This window comes from Carassius gibelio, chromosome A3, assembly GCF_023724105.1.
Source record: "Carassius gibelio isolate Cgi1373 ecotype wild population from Czech Republic chromosome A3, carGib1.2-hapl.c, whole genome shotgun sequence".
NCBI lineage: Eukaryota > Metazoa > Chordata > Actinopteri > Cypriniformes > Cyprinidae > Carassius > Carassius gibelio.
In genome coordinates, this window is record NC_068373.1 from 9933565 (window position 1) to 9959378 (window position 25814).

At 37.4% G+C, this 25814-nt stretch overlaps 2 protein-coding genes across 6 annotated transcripts in view; one reads left to right on the top strand and one right to left on the bottom strand.

Annotated features, from left to right (window-relative positions):
- The window catches only part of LOC127945997 (growth factor receptor-bound protein 2), a 28711-nt gene extending 21550 nt beyond the window's left edge, over positions 1-7161 (bottom strand). Inside the window, exons 1-3 of one of the 5 annotated variants that reach the window (XM_052542292.1) lie at positions 6997-7161; positions 5844-5896; positions 5608-5760 (exon numbers count right to left, since the gene is read on the bottom strand). In XM_052542292.1, coding sequence (XP_052398252.1) covers positions 5608-5685 — 78 coding nt within the window. In that variant the 5' untranslated portion in view covers positions 5686-5760; positions 5844-5896; positions 6997-7161. Of the gene's footprint in view, positions 1-5607; positions 6015-6996 lie in introns of those variants that run through there. The other 4 variants (XM_052542281.1, XM_052542264.1, XM_052542299.1 and 1 more) reach the window with 4 other exon arrangements.
- A 2017-nt stretch (positions 7162-9178) lies between these two features.
- On the top strand, positions 9179-14445 carry LOC127945992 (melanin-concentrating hormone receptor 1-like). Its single transcript, XM_052542253.1, has 3 exons — positions 9179-9486; positions 10605-10680; positions 11499-14445. Exons 2-3 carry the CDS (start codon positions 10611-10613, stop codon positions 12506-12508), a joined length of 1080 nt encoding a protein of 359 aa, XP_052398213.1. The 5' UTR covers positions 9179-9486; positions 10605-10610; the 3' UTR covers positions 12509-14445.
- The last annotated feature ends 11369 nt before the right edge of the window (positions 14446-25814 follow it).

Sequence of the window (25814 nt, forward strand, 5' to 3'; positions counted from 1 at the left end):
TGAACTTCCACTGTAAACACAGGAATGCTGCGAAAACAAAACGATCGAGCGAAATACCGGACTGAACATGGCAGTTCACAATTATCCCCTTGCTTGACTTTTGCCTTCCCAGTTTCTCACTAACGATCTGTAACAGTTGATAAATGTAATTTTTCACAAAACCTGTCGGGACTCGGGAGTAGGGCCACAACCAAAATGTTAAACAAACACTCTTCTTGTTCGGGCTTCAGCTGGCAAATACCGGGAATATTCTCCACAACAGAGCGAATAGCATCCCGTGTCTCCGTGTCCGTTTTCGATTTCCCTAACCTAAACTACAATCCTAAATTTGGCGCTTAGCGTCTACGTGATGGCTCTCAGCCTGCCCACTGTTCGTTGATTGGCCAGCTATTTTGGAGCCAGAGGAAAACTGGGAGATAGTTCGCTATCTCAGACTCAGTACAGAAGCTAACTGAAATTGAGTGGAAGAACGAAGTCTGACATAGTCAGGCTAATGAAAAGGTTACTGCAATGCGAAAGGCCGACTTCTGGTTGTTTTCTCAGAGCAAATCGAGGCCAGTGAGAGTTTTTTTAGATGTGTGTGTGCTTGTACCCCATTTATACTCTTAACTTCATAGCAGAGCAGACAAGAGCAGATGAACTGAGACTCTAATAGCAGACATGCTAAATTCAGCTTGACTAGAGGCCGAGGGCAATGGAGCATGGGCCTGTTAAATCATGTCGGTCTCTACTGACTCATCTCAAGGAAAAGATCAGAGCGTGTGTCACAGTCTGGGAGGAAAGAGAGAGAGAGACGGATGAAGCAGGAAAGCAAGAAACACCACTTGAAAGCAAGTGTAGGGTATTGATGTCAGTCTATTGCGGCATCAGCAAACGGTACTTTATCATCAATTCAATGATTACTTTAGCTCATTTCCACAGCTAGAGGCAAATGTCCCCGACAGATAAACCAAACTATGTCAAGAGCAAATGACAGACATTAGCGCACTGTTCATAAAGCATGCGGCAGCTTCGAGAGGTCATCAGGGGTCAAACGCAGGGGACGCTGAATGGCAGCTGCTGAAACGTTTCTTTATTCACGAGGGAGAAACCGAAACTATGTGGAGGAATGAAATGACACCCCCAAAAGTGTCTCTGCCAGGTTAACAGACAACATCCGCAACAACTCATTAGTAAACCTGTGAATGACTTTTGACATCCGACTCATTTAAAGCAGTTTAACCCCTGATTAGAGAACAAGTGATAGTGTTAACAATCAGACCGACAGACTCCAATTACGAACAATAAAACACAGAATCAGTCTTTAATCAGCGCTTTATTTCAGCTTTTTGGCCCAACAGGAAAATTCATTAGAAAGCCATTCGATAACAAAAGCACAGCATGCATTAGGAATATATTGATAACAACATTAAAATGTATTGTGGCAATGTATTATATACACGTATACACTTTTTACTTTACTACATACAACTTTTTTTTTTTTTTTTTTGCGGAAGTAATTTTAGTTATTCAACAAATGTATTTAATTTTCTTTCATTTCCAAGGCAACATTTCTAACGTTTGTTTGTAATCTGCTATTTATATTTTATTTTAGGTTTATTTCAATTCATAAAAACAGTTTTCAACACACAATTTTAAGTATCGTTCATGTTTGCAACACAAAGTTGCAGGACAAGTTCCGTGCTGAACTTTAACACTTAGGGTTAACTTCTCAGTGCAACCTTTATCTCTGCTGTATCGCATTTTGAATCACTCGAGATTACGGCAATAAAATCTCTTCCTTCTCGATTCCTTTTGGAGCAAATGTTCCTGGTTATTTCTAGAATAAAGAGTCTGGAGCATAATGACTCATTTAAGAGCGCTTCTATCCCAGGAAGACTTGCAGATAGCCACTGGGCGTCTTTCAACAGCAGTGCAAACTCTTCGGCCCATGTGTGTCAGCGGGACAACGACCCCCCGGGCAAACATTTGGACTCCCTCTCCATCTCATCAAACATGAGACAGCCAATAAACCGAGCAGTCCTGCTCAATCAGCCTCCACGGAGGAAATTAAGAGTGAATGAAAAGGTCAATTCACAAACGCTTGGCCTTTCAGCGACAGCTTTCAGCCAATCAATGTTTAATCTGCAATATATTATAAGAACAGCCACTGTTGTCCATTTAAGAAAATCATTCTGCCATCCAATCAGCTATAAAAAGCAAAACAAGTAGAGGAAAGTGAAAATGAGAGGATACAACACTTACCTTACTAATAAGAAGTACATTAAAAAGAAAAATCGGGCTGTTCCTCTTATTGTGCCAGCAGGCGAAACCCCCCAAAAGCCCTTGATTTACAACCAAAAATACTTCAGTGTTAATGCGTGAGATCACAGTCACAATCTAAGCTCCTTAGAAGCCAGAGAGGACCACACTGATATCTTTGGCGTCTTAAAGCATTGTTAAAAGCATGATCGTAATGCGTCTGAATACATGCACTTACTCCTTCTGACTAACGGATTCAAATTCAGTGTTTAAATCCACTCTGGTGCATTATTTCACTGCATCCCCTGCCTCTCTGTAAGTCCATCACGGGGTTAAAACAGGAAAAAACATTCCAAACTGAACATAAACCCAATAAATATTTTTAATCTCTCTTTTTTTTTTTTTACTTAAAAATTTGACTATATTATTATATTTTCTTGATTAAAAACAACTACACATTGAGAAACTCTTTTAGCTATTGCAATGTAACAGAGACCAATGCAAGACCACTTGAGCTCGTTCGTTCGCCACTGAAACCTCAGTTTGAAAGAAATTAGGGCACAGAGATAAGAGTCAGTCCAGCTGTACAGACCAACAGATAACCTGCGGCTTTTCTACATCACCGCCGTTCCCAGACATGTGGATATTATGCTAGATTTCATATGTTTTACATGAGATAAGCTCAAAGATAGAGAAGTTCTTAAAGAGAGAGATGAACAGCAATCATCAGGTACAGAAGTCACTTTTGCATAAACACAGACATCACCACACAAAAGCCTACATAGCAGATGTACTTAAAACCCACTCAGAGGACCTTAGCAACAGAAAAGCATCAAGAACACTGCTGAACTGTGGTGGTGACTTCTGCATGGACAAACACCACACCACTCGCGTCTCATCGCAGAATGAAAATACAGTTTAAAATATAATGCTGACAGAGGATATTAAAGATAGCTTCTCGCTTCTGGATATTTGACTTATGGTCCTTTTTTTGCATGCTTTCAAGAATCACTTCCTCATAAAAATCAGAGCGCACAGCACTAAACATCTCGACAAGCTCCTCTTTGGACATTTCATTAGACTGAAAAAGAAGACAAGGAAGTGGAGGCATTCAGAGCCAGTAAGTGTCCTAAACTCATGACGTTTGTAACGATAAAGTAACTTGATGTTTACTGCACAATGATCCAATAAACACCAAACTGTAATAGTTGTTGGGTTCGTGTGAACTAGCTCATAAACACACTAATAAAACATGTCAGAGAGATCCAGAACTCCTGAGCAAACGGCGTTTTTAAAGATAAAGTTCATTGTGGTCAATGATCAGCAGGGTTTATATTAGTGTGCGTTCTTCCTGATGCATTTCAAAACATTTAAGGAAGAATTCACCCCAAAATCTGAACTCTGTCATTTCGTCGCCCTCGTGTCATTCCAAACTCTTTCTTCAGGGTTTCTAATGGTCTTAAAAAGTCTGGATTCGCCCTTTCACAAATTAAGGTCTAGGCTGGTCAAAAATCAGAGCCGAACATCTTATTCATTAAGTCATAGCATTACATTTTTCTTTGTTTTTTCTTTCCTTAAATCAAAATACATTAACTTGAGATGGAAACTGAAGATATGAAGTCTTGTTTTCTAAAACACTGAAAAAAATAGAGTTTATGCTTAGAGCGGGAACAGATATCTGTCAATGGGGAATTAGAATTTGTCATTACTTCAAATTAAGATTTCTGAGTTTCCTGAGCCCACTGCCACTCAGGCATCTTAATACATGCGTGCTATTTGCTATGTAAAACACATGTTGCATTATTCATAACTACACTTCTGTTCTGCATGCATTATCCAACACTATAATCTGAAGTCGAGGGAAAAAAATCCCATAGAGGACCAAAGGAACACCATAATCCTACTTCAGGACGTGGTTCATTTAGAGCCTCTCCCGTCCCATTGCAAAGACCTGATGATAATCTCGGCCGCTAATCAAATCAAAGGAATGATGCTGTCGACGTGCTTATGACAGGCTTATGCATGCATGATGCATGAAAGATGACCTCAAATTCAACCTGAGAGATCAGAATGATTGCATTTAAATCTCCGAGCACTTGAGTGCAAGACCTTTCCTCCGCGCAGCTGATGTGTTGCAATCCAGCTCAAAGAGGGCCGGCTTGAACTCTCCTCAGGGAGAGAAGGAAAGATCGCAGCTTTACATAAACTGGACAGCGATGTCTGGCCAGATTAACAGATGCTGTGCTTGAGATTAGCATTCAGACGCAAGAGGAAAGAGAAAGTATGTGCTTGCGTAAATGCTCTCACTGAGAAGCTGCTGGTTGGACGGAAGAAACTGCAGTGATATCACAAAACAGATATTAGAAGTGAGGAAACAAAGACAAAAAGATCTTGAACAGGAACTTGGACATTGAAAATCAACGAATGGCTTTTTGTTCATGATTTCTGCACTCATAACTACAAATGCTTTTTTCAATCTTAAATGCTGAACGCTATAAAGTCCTAAACGATGACATTTCTCACCGTTTGTTGACAGGGTTCAGCAGTTTTTAAAGACAAAGCTGAATTAATGTGACCAGCGATCAGCAATAATTAAGAAAGGATGTCAGTGTGTGTGCTAATGTAATCTTCCAGACACATTTCAAAACACAATAAGAAAAATGTGTCATGATTTACTTGCTCTCGTCATTTCAAAAAACATATTTCTTCTGCTTTCGTTCTTGTGCAGAAAACAAAAGATGATATTTTGACAAATGTTTCAGTGTTTTCCAGAGGAAAAAAATCCTACAAGTTCGGAACGACATGAAGGCGAGTGCATAAATACGCAATATTAATTTTGGGGGGAAACCTATTAGAAGTGAGAAATATCTTGAAATAAACAGGAACTAGTACTTGAAATTAACAAACTGCTTTTTGTTCGTGATTTAAAAATGCTCTAAAATGCTTCATTTCAAATACTGATCCAAATAAACTCTTTTATGGAAAATCCCCTTTAGACAAAAGTCACTTAAGTCAAAAATATCTTTAAAAATACATATAAATAACCATGGCCAAATATACATTTATATTTATACACACACTTTTCAAGTACTTCCTTATTCACAAAACCATAATCATTCATCCGACTTCACAAAACAGCAAATCATTTTCCTGTCATATGAACAGAAGGGCAAACAATAAAACTAATCAATAACTAACAAAGCAATTGGTCCAGATGCAATATAGCCTGTAAGTACTGTTACAGTAGTTAATTAGTAATGAGACTACAAGGCACTTACAGACTTCTGATCAAGATAAAAAGCCACAACTAACGTTACGTGCTCACGTGGGTTTATATTAACACACATTAAAATAATCATGACTTACCTTCAATACGTCCCCACGTTTAAAACTCAGCTCATCATCTGCAGTTGCTTTGAAATCATACTTGGCAATGGCCTCCATGATTCAGCCTGATGGACACCTGTGTGGTTAGGTTCAAAGCAGTGGAAGATGCCTCCTGGTGCAGGTTTTATCCCTGTTGTGGACCAGAGGACCAGACAATGAGAACTCAACAGCAATGATGAGCACAGATCCAAGAAGACACAATGATCTCCACCTGCCTCTCTCTCTCTCCTCCCGTCGCGATCCTCACATAAAGACCACGGCGAGAAACCTGCGAACAAAACACTTTCAGTCTTTCAGAAAATCCGAGAGGGCTCGATAGTGTTGATCTAGTGTTCTAGATTGTTCAATGGGCCGCGCCCCGCGAAACAACTGGCATTAAAAAGCAAACGCTCCCCATAGAGGAAGGAAACCCGTCTGCTTGACGTCTCAAGCGTCCAATTACGCGCCGCTGCTAGAGCGGACCGTCCAATCAGATTAGCGCGTCGAAACGGCGTCAGCCAATCAAAGCCCGAGAAGGGTCGTCAACACCCAATTGGCTTCGCTCTGTCTGTTGCTCGACCAATAAACGGTCAGAATTTCGCAGCCTTCGCGAACCCACGGCTCGATCACGTCATAGAGCTTTAGAACGTCCACAGAATATTAGTAGATTTTTATTAAATACCAATAATTTCGCAGGCATGAGTCAAGGTATAGCTATAATGTACTAACGATATCGGATTTCTAGCGGAGAAAATTGCGTAAATGACACCGGAAATGCTTTGGATGTTATTTAAAGCATGCAACTGTATTATCGTACATTTTAATCATATTTTGTATCTTACAGAGTAACATTACTGCAATTCAACAGGCAGCATTTGACAACGTCGTTTTATTGTCTAACGCTAACGTTACTTGAATCTTGAAACAAAGACTTACCATCATACAACAGAAACATATAATATTAAGAACAATCAGAGAAAATAAATATTGACCTAAAACGGAAATGAGTGACATTGTTTAACATTATATAGAGAGAGAGCAACGCAACATAAAACAACATTTCAGTCTAAATATTATATTAAAGCGGTTCAAGTATTTCTATTCAGTGTAAATCATAATAAACAAATAAACATTGTACAGTTCCAAAGGCTCTTGTTTAAAAATCTCGTCAAATAACTTTAATAAACAACACGAGACTGAGTTTCTTTTGTCAGCTTTTTTTGTCAACATGTCTAGAAGCATAAAATCCATGACTTCGCTGCCATAAACAATAGCGAATAGTGGTAATGTACAGCAGAGCACCGAGGCCTTATGGCCTTTGCTGATGTTAACGAGGATAAAAACACTGACGCTGGCAGACGGAGAACAGCTGTAGGGTCACATACTCACTCGTGAAAACAACTGTGAGGACCAACACTCGCTCTCTCGTTTCAAAGAACTCAGAATCCACTCTAATTGCTCTTTAATCGTTGATTAGGCTGAACTCTTGTACCTGGCCCGACTAGAAATGGTGAAAAATCGCTGTATTTTCTGTTTGTTTCCGTTTCCTCTTTGAGTTCAGCTTCCGCCTGCCCCTGGTGGACGAGTTGTGTCATTACACAAAACGGAGCTCAGTAATGTCCAATAGGTTGCAGCATAGCCCCATCTTCTGTTCAAACATCAAGAGTGTCTGAATATGACTGGAAATAACTTCCACAGTGTTTGTGACAAACTCTGTTGGTGGTTGAATCTCACAACATCGCTTGAAACTGAATCATATCCATATTTACACTAACTCACAATGTCAGAATCAAATGGTTCAGTGTATTATTTCATGTGTCAATTGTATACTGTCATTACCCACTGCACTGTGGCGTAACTTGTATTCTACATAATGCATAGCCTCCTGAGAACCAGAAAACAAGTTTGTGAATTAATTTAATTTAATTTGTCTTTGTCATTACATTGGTTGGAGCATAAGAGGACAAATGGAGAATTTTTTTTTTAATTATTATTTCATTCATATTTTATTCTATGTCCATTGTAGAGGAGGCCAGGACTATGTTATTCAAAAACATAAGTAGACATTAAAAGGCATGTATAGGCAAAAACAAAGTTTTATGTTTTCATTCACCAATCAGTTTTTAGGTTTCATGCTATTTTTAGCCAGACTTTGTACAAATATGATTCTCAACTATGTTATGAAAGAAATAACAGAATGATTTGATAGTTACTGATGCACTATATGTGTGTAAAATGTCCATAAATTGGTTTTCCCATTTTATACAATGTATCTATACAAATTTGCATATCAATGTGCTCTTGCATATTAATGAAAAAGAAGTGTAATGATGGGAGTAATAACTTGGCAACATTTTCATAAGACTATCTCATATTTCATAGGAATATTCATCTATAATTTTTTTTTCCCTATTGACTTGTTGTGTCTCTCCCAAGATGTCTGATTGACATGATGATTCTTGTCCTGGTGTCCTCTACAGAAAACACATATGACAATGATGCCGTTTCATCATAAAAAGTCATATTCAGATTTTTCTGAGATGTTTATTTATGACAATCAATTAGAAAATTAGCCAGATTTAAATGATAATTACAAAACATAATCATATTTCCCTAAGAGTGCTAAATTTGATCCTTCTGTCACAATCACTCATATTTGACAGGACTGAAAACGATGAGGGATAAAGTGCGCACATTGTTTAACAGCATCCCGTTTGTTCTGCAAAGGAAGCATACATCTGTGAAACACTTTCAAAACGCCATAAAACAGTTTTGAAAATGAGTTCTGGCCTTTACACAGTGCGTGTCATAGTAAAGACTACTGGCAGTCAACCATCACAGCCTCACGTCTAACTTGATTAAGCTCTATTAACCTCTATATTTCCCCAGTAATTATTTTCAAATGATGCTAAATCAGACCAAAACCATCGCATGTGATCCAACTGCAAAATCATCCCCCATAGCTAGTCTTTCAAAGAGCCTAAATGCTGACTGAGGGTTAACAAATATACTCTGAAACCCTTTAGATCATAGAAGGATTTATTATTTTAATTATTATATCTACACACATATTTTTTCGTTTTATGGTTATGTAATTATTAGGTCTACCCATTATACCTTCGGACATGCGCAAATAAAATAAATAACTAAAAATAACATTCACCTACACAGTGTATATTCAGATGTTTACAAGACACAAAGTTAGGATTAATACGTGGAATATTAATATGTGTAGGATAATTAATGGCAAAAATTAATACATGTATGATACTTGCATGACATTTTCCCTGAAACATTTTTTTAAAAATGCAAACGTCTTGTTATATCTACCACTTTTATGCAGGTATTAAAGAAAATATATTTCAGGCATATATTATCTGCTTCATACGTGCGCTTCACGCGCGGGCTGATCAATCTCCTCATGCTGTTTAGAGCAAAACAACGTAAACATGTTTTGACTTCGCATTCACTTCAACCGCTCACTAATTGAAGGACAGTCCCAGTGTGGAAAGAGGTGCAGATGATGCTGTTGAAATGACATCCCAAATGGGACCAGTTGCTGTAAATGGATGATGTTCGTCACGTCAGCAGGATCATAACCATCAGACGCTACCTCGAGCTCGACTCCTCAGGAGCACACACGACTCCTCACAGGTGTTCTGTCACCTGGGCAGGGACGAGAGCCTTAACCTCGCCGGAGAGACATCTTAATCAGTCCATGAAGCGTTCAGGTGCGCGTCCTGGCGATGTTGGAGATCACGGTGCGTCTAGAGGAGCGCGTTTGAGGAGCTCTCGTGTGTTTGTGAGGACACATCCAAAGCAAAGAGAGACCTCTGTCACTGCAGTGTTCTCCAAAGCACTGGAGATTATCAGATAAAGGTAGGTGCATGAAGAATGAGATGACATCTGATGTTTTACGCAAACAAAAAGTGTTAGTGAACCATGTCATTAGTTCATCGTTTAATATTTCATGCATGTTTCTTGAAGTACCTTATAGCTCACTGTGGTTTTCAGTGCTGGTCCTGATGATCCACCGCTCTTTATCTCTGTATATCTCTCTTATCTGACACTCAGTTCAGTTCAAGAAGTCTCTCCTAACGAACTGTTAAATAAGGGAGACATGCAAAATTTGATGATTGAAAACCATCTGCTATGGTGTATTTATGAATATAGTTTTTTTGTGTATGTCTTTGCAAGGGTATAAATGATATGGCAGTTAAAAGGAAAGGCACTATACAATCTTCATGCACACAGACCCATTTACACTATCTGAGAAAGATAGTAAGATTGATTTTACATAAACGTTTTTAACTGTACTAAATGCAAAATGGATGATTCAGATCCTGAGAAACTGTATTTTGTTTGTTGACAGTGCATCTTTTTTTCTATTCTGTATCAGCTCTCCTTATTTTTATTGTTAAACTAATTCTGGTTTCATGATTCACAGGATAAAAGCTGAGAAAATATTATTTGGTTAATAAAATTAAATTCGGTTCATTTATTGAATAATCGCTGCATTAAACATTTAATTAGTACTTTACAATTTTAACTTGGACGCCCTATAAAATCCTTGTATTTTTTCTGTGGACACCGGCTTGTGGCCCCTGTGGGTCCCCGGTGTGAAAATGAAGATGCCAAAACACACACACACACACACACACACACACCCACACCCACACACACACACACACACACACATACAAAACCAGACAGCAGATCCAAAAACAAACTCCATTTATAATCCTGAGGAGCCTTAAAGGATTGGACAAATCCATAAGATAACTAGTCTTTTTTTAATCCAGATTTGATTTTACAAAGATATGTTATGAATATGAATTAGCTTATGCAATCAGATATCCTGACAAATATGTTTAATTTACGTCACAGTAAGCATTTTTCTGAATAAGTCACTTGTAATGTCTTGAAACATAATCATGTCTCAAGTGACTGATAGAAGCCTGTTATTAATATTGTGTGTATTGTGTTTTATGCTCAAGATTGGGATGGATTTCGCCGTGACCCCTGATGATAATTCCAGTGATGAGTTTAACTCATCTCAACATTTAAATGAAGGTAAATATGTAATATTTCTGTCTGGCAACCTGAGTGTGTCATGCAAATGAATCTATTATATTAAAATCAAGCATATATTGTATGTGACTAATTAGGACCAAGAAAAGTCATTTTTACTTCACTTTCATTTCAGTTTCTTGAAAAGATTAATTTGCGGTTCTCTGCTTGTGTCGAGCCCTTGACTCACAGGCTTTGTGGCTGGGATAATGTTCAGTCTTTATGTTATATAAGCCCCCGGCAGGAAGATCAGGACCCCGAGACAGAGAGGACCTGAGTCATGTTGACAGGGTTTATTATGTGATAATATCCTGATAATTACTTATCACATAATGCTTAGAAATATTGTTCAACTTAGTTTGTTATGTGAAAATAATGAGACCACAGCACACAAGACATATGATTTTCTTTTTCATCCACAGTTATGTATTAAAAAGAGAAAAAAAAGATTACCGGGACAGCAGTCAAATACATAATTTAGTGATTACAAATATTTACACGACTGTTCAAAAGTTTGGATTGTAAGATTTTTAAAAAATGTTTTTGAAAGAAGTCTTTTAGACTCACCAAGGCTGCATTTATTTGATAAAGAATAGAGTAAAAACCCTATTATTGTGAAATATTATTATGTTTCCAAGTAACTATTTTTTATTTGAATATGTTTTAAAATGTGATGTAAAGCTGAATTTGCAGCAGCATTTCTCCAGTCTTCAGTGATCCTTCAGAAATCAGCAAATATGAAAATGTTTTTTGAAAAATGATTTTTTTTTTAATGGTTCTTAAAATAATACTAAGAAAATCCTCCAATTCTTCTCCTGCAGACACTGACGAACAGTATCACAATGTTCTCATGCCAAGCATTTATGGAGTCATCTGCTTCGTCGGTATAATTGGCAACTGCATCGTCATCTACACCATCGTCAAAAAGAACAAGTTCCGAGCGCAACAGACGGTGCCTGACATCTTCATCTTTAGCCTGTCTATCGCTGATCTTCTGTTTCTCCTGGGCATGCCGTTCCTCATCCACCAGCTGGTGGGAAACGGTTCGTGGTGTTTCGGTGCCACCATGTGCACTGTTATCACGGCGCTGGACTCCAACAGTCAGATCGTGAGCACCTACATTTTAACGGTCATGACACTGGATCGATACTTGGCCACGGTGCACCCCATCCGCTTCAACCACATGCGCACTCCATGCGTGGCTGTGGCGGTCGTGGGCCTGGTGTGGATCCTCTCGCTGCTGTCCATCACGCCGGTGTGGATGTTCTCCGGCCTCATGCCCCTACGGGACGGATCGGTGGGATGCGCTCTGCTCCTTCCCAATCCGGCTACAGATACGTACTGGTTTACTCTCTACCAGTTCGTGCTGGCGTTCGCTTTGCCGTTGGTGATCATCTGCGTGGTGTTTTTCAAGATCCTCCAGAACATGGCTGCCACGGTGGCGCCGCTTCCCCAGCACAGCCTTCGCGTGCGCACTAGAAAGGTCACTCGGATGGCTGTGGCCATATGCCTGGCGTTCTTCATTTGCTGGGCGCCTCATTACATCTTACAGTTGGCACATCTGAGCGTGCAGCGGCCCAGTTACGCATTCCTGTACGCCTATAACGTGGCCATTAGCATGGGCTACGCCAACAGCTGCATCAACCCGCTGCTCTACATCATGCTGAGTGAAACCTTCAAAAGACAGTTCATCGTAGCCATCCGTCCAGCGCACAAAGATTTCCGTGTGGACCCGGCCGACGGGAGTGTGAGTCTCCGTCTGGCCCCTGACGGAGCGCAGCAGTCTCAGTCGTCCCGCGAGCTGCTGCCGGTTACTGTTGCTGTGCATTGAAACTCATTTTCTGTGTCTATAATAGGCATGCGGGTGAAAAGACGTCATGAAGAGTCTTACAGAACTGCTCATTAACAGTTCTTGGTTTGATAGGATCTGTGGTGAGGCATATTTTTCTTGGCATACTTCTGTGCGGTGAAAGAGATATCGAGTATACACAACCCGATTACAACAAAATTACTTTGCAGAAGCGTTCACAGCCGTTTGTTTTCTGTAGAATAGGGCTATTTGGAAGTCTTGTTTGCTCACCAAGTCTTGATTGGTTATTTTATACATTTAAAATAAATGTTAAATGTATTTATTCCTGTGATGCAAAGCTTAATTTTCTTCATTGAGTCTTCGGTGTCACATAGAAATAATTTTAACATTCTGATTAAAAAAAATAAATAATTATAATAATTTTTATTATAAATGGTGCAAACAGTTGTGCTGCATAATATTTTTGTGGAAAATGTGATGCATTTTTTTTCAGTATTCTTTGATGAATGACAATCCAAAAGACGAGCGTTTATTTGAAAGAGAAATCTTGATAGATTTGATGTGTCCTTGATGAATAATAGAATTAATTTTCCTCTGCAGATAAATAACTTTAGAAGCAAAATAGAGGCAAATAAATATGACAGGTCGATTTTCTCCTTGTGTCCATAAACGTCACATTTTCTACCTCAAAAGAAAAAGTATTGTGAAGTCATTGAAAATGGTTCTTCTGAGCTGTTCTTTGTTTTTGTTGTTGTTCTGAAACACAACTCTTGTTTTTGACGTCAGTGTAAATGTGTATGTGATGTTACTTGTTTTTGATATTATATGTATGTTGTCCTCTTTAATCATATCAGTGTATTAAATCATTTAAATAGTCTTTACATGTAAATATCACACAAAATGTCCTTTATTTGAACTCAGTATTGGTATGAAGATACAGTAGGTTATGGCAAAGTTGTGTGTATATATATGTGTGTGTGCATGCAGATCTACAATAATATTGGACATAACCATTGTTCTTCTGAAAAGAGACGACGTAATTTGGATGGAAAATTGTTTGCCCAAATCAATGTAAAAAGAAGGCTGTATTCTCATCAGAGGAGTTCAAAGCACTCCATTTCCTCATGATTGCAGTGAAAAAACAGGACTGCCTTGCAGTTTCATAACACCCCCCTCCAGTGTCACACACGCCGAATTCAGAATTGTCTATGAATGTCTGATTTTATTTCATATGCTTGTTAATGAGGGCTCATTATAAAGGCAACACCTAGCCTACACACAATGAACTTCCTCTGGCTGTATAAAGGCGCCTCCACTGAGAGGAACTAATTATCTGAACATATGTGAACTAAATACATGTCAAGAATCATAATGAATGTGTAAATAGTGTTTCTACAGGAAACGAGCCCGAGTCGGAGTTCAGTTTTGTTTCTAGGGAATGCTGTGAACTCGTGTCGTGTCTGGTTTAAACACAGAACAATCAGGACATTTTGAACATTCAGAAATAACGTTTTCATAACATAACGGGAACATCTTTTGGTTGGCTGGATAGGTTTTTAGTGTTACGCTCCCATATAATATGCAGAGAATTTCTTAGGTTGATTTGATCGAAAACTGTAATTTCTGTGTCTCTGTGGCAATAGGGAAATTCAAAAAAGTATAGTTCTACACAACAACAACGACTCGACCAGTGTTTTTTGCTCAATCAATAGCTAACGGGGACATTTAAATTAGTTATTTCTATTGCTTTAAGCTAGAAAGCTGCATTTTAACAGACCAAATATACTGATGACTCATCCTGCACTGATGCCAATCAGAGCAAACAACAGCGTGTGCTTCTCCAGACACAATAAACGGGATATTTGTATAAACGTAATTCATTTACATAAAATTTGATGTCAGTCATTGCATCATGCATATATATTATCAATAACATATATATATACTGTGTGAACATTAAAAATGATAAGAATAATAAATGAAAGTTTAAGCGCTGTGTTCTTGTTCATGATGCACTCGACTCGGTCCTGACTACACTGCAGTGCATTTCACTCTCTGTATAGACTGCATGGCATTCCATCTCTTCTCTCTTTCCATCGTTTCTGACAGCTTCTCCTTGACAGCTTCAATGGCACAGATTGCTGTGGTCTGCATCTGCTACAATACGTAATGATAGGTTTTCTAAGAAGTGCATTGAGTCTGATCTGTAGCCTTGGGCTGTATAAAGCAGTTTTTGGGTTTGATGGGAGTAACAGCCACCATTATTTAACAAAATAGAAGCTTTTCTTCTTCTTTTTGATTGCTATTGATTGAGCTCATTCACTCTTTCTTTTGTTTAACCATGTAAAGTGGAAAAATCCTTACTGTGATTTGGAAAGAAGCAGGCAAACATCATGCACAGGTCTTCACTCTTTCACTTTCAATTGACGAAGTGAACAATGTTTTACAATGAACATAAATGCACAATAAAAACAGTATTCACAGCATGATATAAAGAATGCAACATAAATTGGTTCACTGTAAAAAAAATGGTAACCTTAAAAATGTGCCACATTCAGATTGAGACACATGAAGACACATTCGATTTTCAATGTTTTATTTAATGTTACTTCATAAATCATGCCTAATTAGTGCAATCAAAACACATTTCCCTTTGGTTTGTGGCCTTGAGGCAAAACTGTGCAGCAATGGAAAGATATTAATTAACATTTGATGAATTCCAAGCCACAGCAAGGTGAACATTTCACTTAAATCTTACTATATTACTAAACACTTGCTATATTTGACTAAATATTTAATTAGCAATAAAACACTAAAATAAGATAGATACCCTTACCAAAAAGAAGTATACTTCAAGTTAAGTTTTGGAATAGTTAAGTAAAGTGCAAGTACATTTCTAAGTATAGTTTATGTAGAAACATATTTAAACAGAAAGTAAGTTATCATACATCTCAACATTTTTAGCTATTTGAAACAGCCGAAAGTGTTTCTGATGGCTCTGACTGATCCACTCACTGACTTTCTGATTTTGAAATATCTCACAATATTAACTTCATTTCCACAGATTGTCCAAGCAACACTCCCACTTCATGAACCCAATGCAAAGAGTCACGGATAACAGGAGATGCTTTGCAAGCATGCAGAATAATTACATTTACACAGTGAGTGTCATGATCCTGGTCTTTTCCTCTGTCTCTGTCTCCCTCTTGTGATCACTTACTCACTCTATCACGCACACTCCTCCGCTCATTATCACTTTCAGCTGTCTCCCCTTCCATTCCCTCACCTGTCCCTCTTTTGCCCTTGATTGTCTCTGCTTCTTATTCTCTCTTTCTAGCCCTGTCTCATTGTCGGATTATTCGATGACCTTTCGTGAGACACGTCTGTTTCCTTGTCCTGTCCTGTCTTGTTTAGTCTTTATTGCAACTGTGAGTTATACTGTCATTGGACTGTTTATTATCCGGCTGTGCCTGTTTGCAGAGAACCTGTGCAGCACCTGCTCTTGGCTTTTCACACCGTCGGCGGTCTTCTCTGTTTTGGACTGGGAGTAGGCATCCCGGGATCCCTGCCTCTCCTCTCATGGAGATCTATTGAAAGACTATATTCTTTATTAAAGACTGTCAATTGCACCCCGCCCTGGTCTACCATCGTTCTTACCTCCTAACAGTGAGCATATAATGCTCTCTGATGATGCCCTGCTGTACCCCTGAATGTTTCCCATGTTTTCTGTACCATCATAAACCTGATCTCTCAGCCATGTCCCCGGCTGTGTTTTACCCCACCGACTGTTTATTTATTTATTTTTAACTGTCATTCTGAAAATATGATTATATCTTCAGGGCTTATTCTCTATTATATCATATCATATATGCAAGGAGTAGCTGACAATGGGACATTGAATAAAAAAAAAAAAAGAGAAGAAAATGCACACTCAAGGTGATAGTTCTGCTGCTGAAGTGAACAGCTGCACTGCTTCACTTTTTTATCCATATTTTTTCCCATAAGTGTACTTTGCTATTTGTACATTCCCTGTGTCTGGCTTCCAGTCTCCTCTCCGCACAGTTATTTTTAGTTGTAAAAAACAGCTTGTTTTGTTGCTTGATGTTTCAAATTGGTGTGTCCTTCTATATTATTTTAACGCACTGGTTTGTACTCCAAACTGTTTACAGCACTTTGTCGTTCTTCTGGTGGATCCCCTACAGCAGCTTTCTTTTTTCCCAGAAAGTGGCTTACATCCGTGTTGACAAAAAAGGTGGATAGCAAAAAAAAAAAATGTGTTGGGTAACTTTATGACCTGCACACTTCTATGAATGCTGCACATGTCACGGATGAATAATCTTTTGAAACTGCAACTTGAAGTCCATTAATTACCTCCCACATCAATCATTTATCAACTTCCAGATGAATTAATAATTCCATCCATACTCGTGATTCACAACAGGTGATGAGCATCAGAGGATGGTATTGATTTATGTATTTGTTATTCTGGAAAACTGCTTTTTAATGTAGCCTGGCCAGCCCATAAGCAAGAGAAGGATCTCAATGCCTGCCGTAGATCCTGAGAACATATTCTTAATTGAAATGCATCTCTAGCCGCTTCTCTCTTATGCCCTTTGAATGAGATCAGGTGAATCGAGCGTGGGAATCAAGTCAAATGACACTCAATGTATCTTTATTCATTGCATGTCACAAACTGAGGCTGTAAAAAGAATGAGAATTCATTTTATCCGTGCCTCATGAACATTTTCATGAATATCTCTGTGGTTTGGAAGGACACTAACACTAGGCAAAGGGTGCCAGTGGCAGATCTCATGGGATGCTCTTGCTGATATTTTTGAGAGTGCAAGTGCACCTGTCTTTCTCCCCAACTCCTCGATTCACAACAGCCAGGAGAAGTACTGAGCTTCTTACTGGATCATGATAGCTCCACTGAAAGCTGTTTCCTCTCAATTGTCTTGGAGATTTACAGACGCCCATTCCCACCAGAACAACAAGCAACACACTGAAATGCTTTGGTCGTACTGACCGCTAGAACGGTTTTAGTTGTAGAAGAAACCTCGGTTTTTAAGTGTGGCGGAGTTACAGATGACAGATGACAGTCTCACCATCTTGAAACAGACGGGTGCATAACAATCGCACGCCATTAGAAACCAGGGCCGTGTCTATAAATCACCCCGACAGAAAGAAGACGCATGCCAGGAAGACTTTCAGAAATGATTCAGTCAGATCTGAGATCATTAAAGAGGTCATATGATGTTATTTTCAAACTCATTAGTGTCTCGGGTGGAATAGAATATCAAAACATGCATTATTTTTCACGTTTGAGTTTTTTTTCCCCATTGGAAACTATACGAGCGACACCTCTTAGTTATTCAATTGTTTTTGGTGGCATTATGCAAATATTTATAAGTAGTGACTTAGATAAGTGAGATTGAATTGTTTTCATCCGGTCTGTGTCAGCCTTCTCTTTAAGACAGAAAAACCCTGTCTGTGGGAGACTTGAAGCTTTGTAACTTTGCAGATCTTATAGATGCACAAAACACACTAAAGTAAAAGCGCTGAGTAATTGGGAAGCTACGTCATCCTTGTAGGCTAAAAGTTGAATGAATCCAGTGCCAGTAATGTGTGCCAGGAGCAGCACGGCTGAGGAAGAGGAAAGACAGACACAATCACTGCACATTACACATCCTTCACACACTCTTTTAGGATTTCATCGGTTGTGACAGAAGTGGAAAAGGAAGGGAGCAAGGGAAGAAGTTTGAGAAGAGAAAGATCATGAAGACACAGTTCGCTACACTGGGGCATTTGTAAAGAAACAACCTGAGCTTGCCTGAAATACCAGTGTTTTCACGACAACTTCCTTTTCTTTCTCTCTCTCTAAAAAAAAAGAAAAAAAAGAGTAATTGTCATAATTATTGTCATAAGCTGACAATCTGTGTTGTATAAAACACTTAAGAAATAAAGTAAAATAAAGGTGACTTGATAATTGTATTTAATCTATTTACACATCTCAGCTCATTTCCATTCGTTTTCAAAGAACAAATAAACAAACAAACAAATAAATAAACAATATTTTTTAAAGGTCCAATTTCTAGTCATAGACACACTACAACTCAACAGAGTTAATGTTAATATGTAAAAACTATATGCCGTCTAATTTTTATTTAATTCCATTTTATTATTATTATTACTTATTTTTTTGCAAAAACTTATATTTCAAACAAATGCCAGTAATTTGAAGTTTATATTCTTCAAGGAATCTTAAAAAAACAACAAAAAAAAACCAATCATGAATTCCACAAAAATATAAACAGCACAACTGTTTTTTACATGATGATCATAATAAAAAATGTTTCTTGACCAGGAAATCATCATAACAAAATGATTTCTGAAGGATCATGTGTCACCGAAGCCTGGAGCAATGATGCTGGAAATACAGGAATAACTAACATTTTAAAATATATTTGAATGTAAAATCAGCTATTTTATTATATTATATTTTATCATATTAAATAACATGCAGCCTAGCCTAAGAGACTTCTTTCAGAAACATTTATAAAATCTTACCGACCCAAATAATTTGAACGCTAGTCTATAGACTCCAAATAAAAGAATCTAAGTTCCAGAAGCTTTACTTCCTCTATCCAAGCAGGATATAAATATATATATCCAGAATGCAGAGGTCAAATAGGGTTTCCTATTACAGCTAGAAAAGAATGTGCATTATAAAGTTATTTTGAGAAGAGTTTTTGTATTTCGGTCACAGTTTAGCAATGAGCTTTCACAATCCTCAGTGGACAAAACACATCAGCTGGGTGCACACAACCGGTAGCTTAATCGTCCAAATGTTCCCCAAGATTTGCACTCAGTGGCCTTGAGTTGCATAACTCATTTCTTTCAGTTTGTTTACTACCGCAGTGAGCTTAAAATAATCTAATTTGAACCTATTTTGAGTTCCCCGTGGAATAAAGCAGGAGCGGAGGAGTAGTTTGAAGTGCTGAAGGGAACTTTGATAAACCATGATTGAGGATTTTCAGCAGAGTTGGTGGTCTGTTATAAAGATAGCTACAGACCAGCAAAGAAGTACACATTTCATTGAGTACAATGAGCACGAAGCTTTGAAAAGCATATTAAAGTGATTAAAATCTGGCATTGTTATCTGGCCAAACCTCATTAAATATTGGCGTGACTCATGTCTGCGAGCGCCGCTGTAGACTGTGTTCACCGCCTCTCTTCCTCTGAGCAATCAATAAGTGTTTTTCATGTTGAGTCACACTCCATCGCGAGGCAATGTGATGAACATTCAGGATCCACAGTGTTTCGGGTCATCCTGGTTACACAAGCTCTAGGGCTTGATCTCCAAAAGAGTCAAATACAAGAGGCCATGCTATCAAAGTCCTTACTGGAGAAGAAGGAGAGCCAGAAATCTTCAAAATGTCAAATCACAGACAGCCCCAAGTGTTGTTACTATAGTGTAATTATTCAGTATTTCCATGAATCAGATACAGTATATATGACAGACACCATTGCTCTTTATGAAAACGAACTGAACTAAAATCATTTCATTTGAATTCATACTGCTATTATGACATATCTTCATGGTCATCCCACCACATTCAAGTTAAATGTGAGCAATTAAATATGTGGATATTCACATGCCTCTATGCAAGTTCAAGAATAAATTTCCTTTTGAGATCAGTCTCTTTTACCCTGGATCCTGCTTCGCCTGTCATCGGTTCTTCAGTTCTTCAGCTAATCTGTCAAAACACGTTTCTAAACAGAACAGTTGATTTAGTCTTTTACGTTAATGACATATTTAAAAACATATGAATATTAAAAAGAATCATATCAAAAATAATTTTTACGTCCTATTGAAAGTTAGCCTGGGGGGAGATGGCTTCTGAATAATTTGACATTCGCTGATGCATCATTATCCTGCACTAATAGTTTAAAAAGCAAATGCACGATGTTTTCAAGACAGCTTCCCCGTCTTATCCTGTGTAATAATTTCTCTCTCTCTGTCTCGGGATTCTTAGATGAATAAGAACAGCATTTATTTTGAAATAGAGATCTACTGTAAACATGTCTCTACTTCCACTTTTGATCAGTTTAATGCACCCTTGCTGTAAAAGCATTCATTCTGGCTCCAATTTGGGAGCCCCTTTTGATTTCAGTCCAGATAAAAGTGGTACATCTCCTCCATGTACGCTCCGTGCAATCAGATATTCATCCTTCCCTGCTACAAAGCATGCAAAAATCAGTATGATAAATGAATAAGAAGTCAGAATACGAGCTATTAATGATGCAGTCGGCGATGATAAAGAGCCCCTGGATGAATTAAAGCATTCGCTAAGACTGTGAAGCGATTCATTTATAGTACTGGATTTAAAAGGGGTTTGCATGACCATGCAAGCAGACACCTAATCAGTCTCCAGATGAAACTAAACAGTCACTAAGGTCATATTTCGGATTCTCTATTCTGTTTCCATTCTGCCCTTGAGCAATGTGCTGAGCTCCAGCGGACTCCTGCTGGAATTAGGCTACGTGTAGGGTTTATCCATTGGAATAATTAGCTCATTAAACAACACCTAGGAGGGGAAGGTCAACTGACAATTAATAAGAGATATGTTATAGTGTTTTATATATATATAATGACTCACTGTGCAGCTTCTCTGCGGGTCCCGCTGTGTTCACCAGCTGTCTCATGCTCTGAAATACAGTTAGTCCCGACCTTTCTACAACTCCCGTCAATCACCAACGCATCCTTTTCAAGAATATCGCAGCTAATTCATAGCAGAAGAACTGTACAGATACTCTAGCATCTTCAGTTCGTATATGCAATATAATTTATTTAAAAAACTGTAATATTGTAAAATATTAATACAATTTAAAATAACTCGTCTCTTTTGAATATATTGTAAAATGTAATTTATTCTTGTGAAGCAAAGCTGTATTCCCAGCATCATTACTCCAGTCTTCAGTGTCACATGATCCTTCAGAAATCATTCAAACATGTTGATTTGCGGCTCAACAAACATTTCTTATTATCAATATTGAAAACAGTTGTGCCTCTTAATAATCTTGTGGAAAATAAATTTTTCCCCACAGGATTCCATGATGAAAGTTCAAAAGAAGTTCAAAAGTTCATTATAAATGTCTTTACTGTAACTTTTGACAAATTTAATGCATCCTTGCTAAATAAGTATTTCCTTAATTAAAAAAAAAATGCTAGTCATTAAAATTAATAGGTTAAAAGTTATTGCAAAAACAGCAAAAAAAAAAAAAAAAAAAAAAGTAAAGTAATCTCAGTTGTTTGTAGATACCACCGGTTTTGAAATGTTGTGATCTGGTGAAATGAAGTATAATTCATATATACAGTAAAGACCAAAAGTTTGGAAACATTACTATTTTTAATGTTTTTGAAAGAAGTTTCTTCTGCTCATCAAGCCTGCATTTATTTGATCAAAAATACAGAAAAAATTTAACATGTGATATATTATTACAATTTAAAATAATTGTATTTACAATTATTATACTTTAAATTATCATTTATTTCTGTGATGCAAAGCTGAATTTTTAGGATCATTATCACATGATCCTTTAGAAATCATTCTAATATGATGATTCATTATCAAAGTTGGAAACAGTTCTGCTGCTTAATATTTTTTCAGAACATGTGATAATTTTGATGAATAAAAAGTAAAAAAAGAAGCTATGTTTTTAAAATGTAAATATTTTATAATAACAATATACACTACTGGTCAGTAATTTGGGGTCAGTGATTTTTTTTTATTTTTAAAAAAAATAAAATCAATACGTTTATTCAGCAAGGATGTGTTAGATTGATAAAAAGTGATAGTAAAGAAAAAATTTTATAAATTTTTTTTATAAATGCAGTTCTTTTTAACCTTTTATTGATCAAATATATTAGACAGCAGAACTGTTTACAACACTCATAATAAATCAGAATATCAGAATGATTTCTAAATGATCATGTGATCGACTGGATGTTACATGTGACACTGAAGGCTGGAGCAATGATGCTGAAAATTCAGCTTTGCTTCACAGGAATAATTTTTTTTAAAAAAAGTATATACAAATAGAAAACTATTATTTTAAGTATAAGTATAAGTAAGTATAAGTAAGTTTTTTTTTAGTATTTTATCACAGTATTACTGTTTTTTCTGTATTTTTGATCAATTAAATGCAGGCTTGATGAGCAGAAGAAACTTCTGTCAAAAACATTAAAAATAGTAATGTTTCCAAACTTTTGGTCTGTACTGTATATATATATATATATATATATATATATATATATATATATATATATATATATATATATATATATATATATTTCCAAATAAGCCTACTTCATGCAAATACTTGTTCTGAGTGTATAAGTATGTGAGGGAGAAAGACAGTAATTGGAGCAGTTCTCTGTCCTGTCACGGATGAATTCAATTCCCTGGAACAGATGCCCTGAGCACTGGGAATATTTCCTACTGCATTATACAACAAAACAACAATTTCATGTTCTCATTCACACAACCCACTCTCAGACAGGAATTTGGTTCCTAACATGAACTGTATGCCCTCTATCATCGCTCTTCCATTGTTCCTCTCAAGCTTTGTTAGTGTGATAAAAGTCTTCATCTTTCCACAAAGACATTGCTCTGTAAACCTTAATGCATTATGAACAACTCTATTCTAGGGGTTTTCAGTCAGACAGGAGGATTTTAATCATTTCTTGTGGAAATAAAATGATGGGAGCTGTGGATGCCTTTATTATATTCTCAACACACTTCAGTGTTTGAAAACAAATCTCACCCAAACTTAAGCTGACTCATGCAGAGCGTATATGGTTAAATAATGAGAGGAAAATTAGAATACGGTCGATGTTAATGAAAGGTCCCATGTGCTGTTCATAATGTACCTTAATGACAATTTAATTGCTTTGATTTGGAAATTAATGGTTGTTGTCACAACAGGGTCTGTAGCTACTTTTCTTTCAATACTTGTTTGTTTTAGTACAAAATTAACCAACAGATCAAGGACCAAATGAAAGGAATAGTTTACCCACAATTATTAATTTTTTTCTGGTGCATAAATGAATATAGGCATAAACAGTACAAACTCATTATTGAGTCTATCGACAATGAGTATTTATCTAACCTGCTGATTCCCATGAAGTAACATTAATCACATAAACAGTGACATTTTCCAGGCAAAGTGTGTAATTAGCTTAGGTACATAAAAATGAATATTTATGAGGTACTGAGTATCAGTGACTGATGTATACTTAATGTTAATGAAGAAATTTCAGGAGAACATGAGGGAAGTAATGAGAAGTGCCAATTTAACCTGCATTCATTATCAAGATGGATCTTAGTGTGACTGATACAGCCAGTGGCACTCGCAAAACAAAAACACTTAAAAGTTAAATTACATTTACAATTTAAGCGTCTGGTTCAATCACAAATTTGCAATGTCAATTCCACTAACATGCACAGACGATGCAGAAAAGTGTGTACATGTAAGAGCAATGAGAAGCTTTCGGGTCCATGCAAATCCTCCTGGTTTTATTTAGTAATTTCTAACCGAAGCTTTGATGCTTTTCTCTTAAAAGGGTTCATTGCTCTTGGCTTTTAATAACAATGTATAGCATGGACCAAACTGCTTTTGATAAATAGGCCTAATAGACATTGCCAGACGTCACACAGATCGCTTGTTTAAAGAGGAATCAAGCTCCGATACAGTTAAATGTTTGAAATATTATTTTTTTTGTACAAGCTTAAGAGCTTCGGTGTCAAATGCAACATTATTTCAAATGTACCCATTAAGCACATTTTCAGCTTTATCAAACACTACTAATTAACTTGTGCCCTGATCATTCAAAACGTCCTGTACATTCTGAGCTGTGGCACCATAGGTTACCTCACTCTCTTTCACAGTGTTTTTGTTCTATGACCTTTGTTCTATAAATTTTTTTTTTTTTAAACAGAACAAGTCAGAACAATAGATAGTATGATTAAAAACTGCAACAATTATGTTTATGTCAGAATCCACTAGAGAGGAACGAGGAGACATTGGAGAATACTTTAACGAGACTTAAATCTCATGAAGAAAAAGGGAGAGAAACTCCAGAACTCAGGACGATGTTTAACAGCAGACAGATAACTAGGGACTGGGAACAATTTCAATTCACAGACACCAAAGAGACACACCTGGGAGCAAATAAACTAATTAATAAAACACAGCTGGAAACTAATTCACACGAGGACAGGAACAGGAAAGACCAAAAAAACACATGAGGAGCATAACATTCACAACACACGAACTGAGTCTGACTGTTTAAAACAGAGCAATCATGTTTGTTGGGTAACCACAGGCCATTAGTAGTGTGAGGTAAGTGCTTTTACAGCAGCGGGACGTAATCTGTTCATTACGCAGGACGTCTTTTCAAGAGACCTCCATTGGGTTGCTTCCAGTGTGGAGAGGCTGAAGAAGCCGCTGAGCTGCTAGGATAAGTCGAATATGATTCTGACTCTCCTGACTCCAAAGTGAAATCACCCCCGGCACTGTAGGGAGGCTGCTTACGATTCTTTCATGATAAATGTCATGCATTATTAATGCATCAGACCTAGTTCCACAGAGTCATAGACAACAGCATGAGATCAGTGGTTTGGGAATGAGACCATAACAGTGCTTTGAGTAAAAAACAAATCAAAACTGTCATCAGAAATTTGACAAATGGACGTGATTTCAGTAATCTTGTGTATTTCCTCTTACATAAAAGGACTTGAGTGCTTCAGTCATTTTGGTTTTTGTGGGCCAACCCAGAAGTTTTTGCATCATCCTGCTTCCCTCAACAAAAACCAGATTTTTTTGGATTCTCAGAAAATGAGCTCTGTGTAAAGTTATGGTTCTTACACGCTTGGCTCATCATTCTTCACAAATGAACAACTTTTATGAACTTTGAAGCCCAAATACAACTGGCAGAAGTAAAAGCTAAAACATAGGCTATTAAAGAACTAAACCACGGTCACGTGTCTTCATCTTCATTGAGCTTCCAACAACTCTTTCATTCTTTATTTAAAAACATGAGGCTGTTAAAGTGGACTAGTGAGTACTGATGAGTTCTGGCATGATGTTTAATGTCCCTCACAACCTGCATTACTTGTACTTCATGGCATAGAAGAAATGTGAACATATCTTGAGCTTGTGTTAACCACAGTTCATATGTCAGGGATTTAAACAAAACCCACTAATTTTATGAAGCTCTCTTTTTGAAGAGTACTCTACAGTACAGCAGTACTCCAGTGTATTC

Excerpts from the sequence above, each read along its gene's own strand:
- LOC127945992 (XM_052542253.1), top strand. The coding sequence starts at position 10,611 with ATGGATTTCGCCGTGACCCCTGATGATAATTCCAGTGATGAGTTTAAC. Across the intron at positions 10,681-11,498 it reads ATCTCAACATTTAAATGAAG|ACACTGACGAACAGTATCAC; the intron begins GTAAATATGTAA and ends CTTCTCCTGCAG.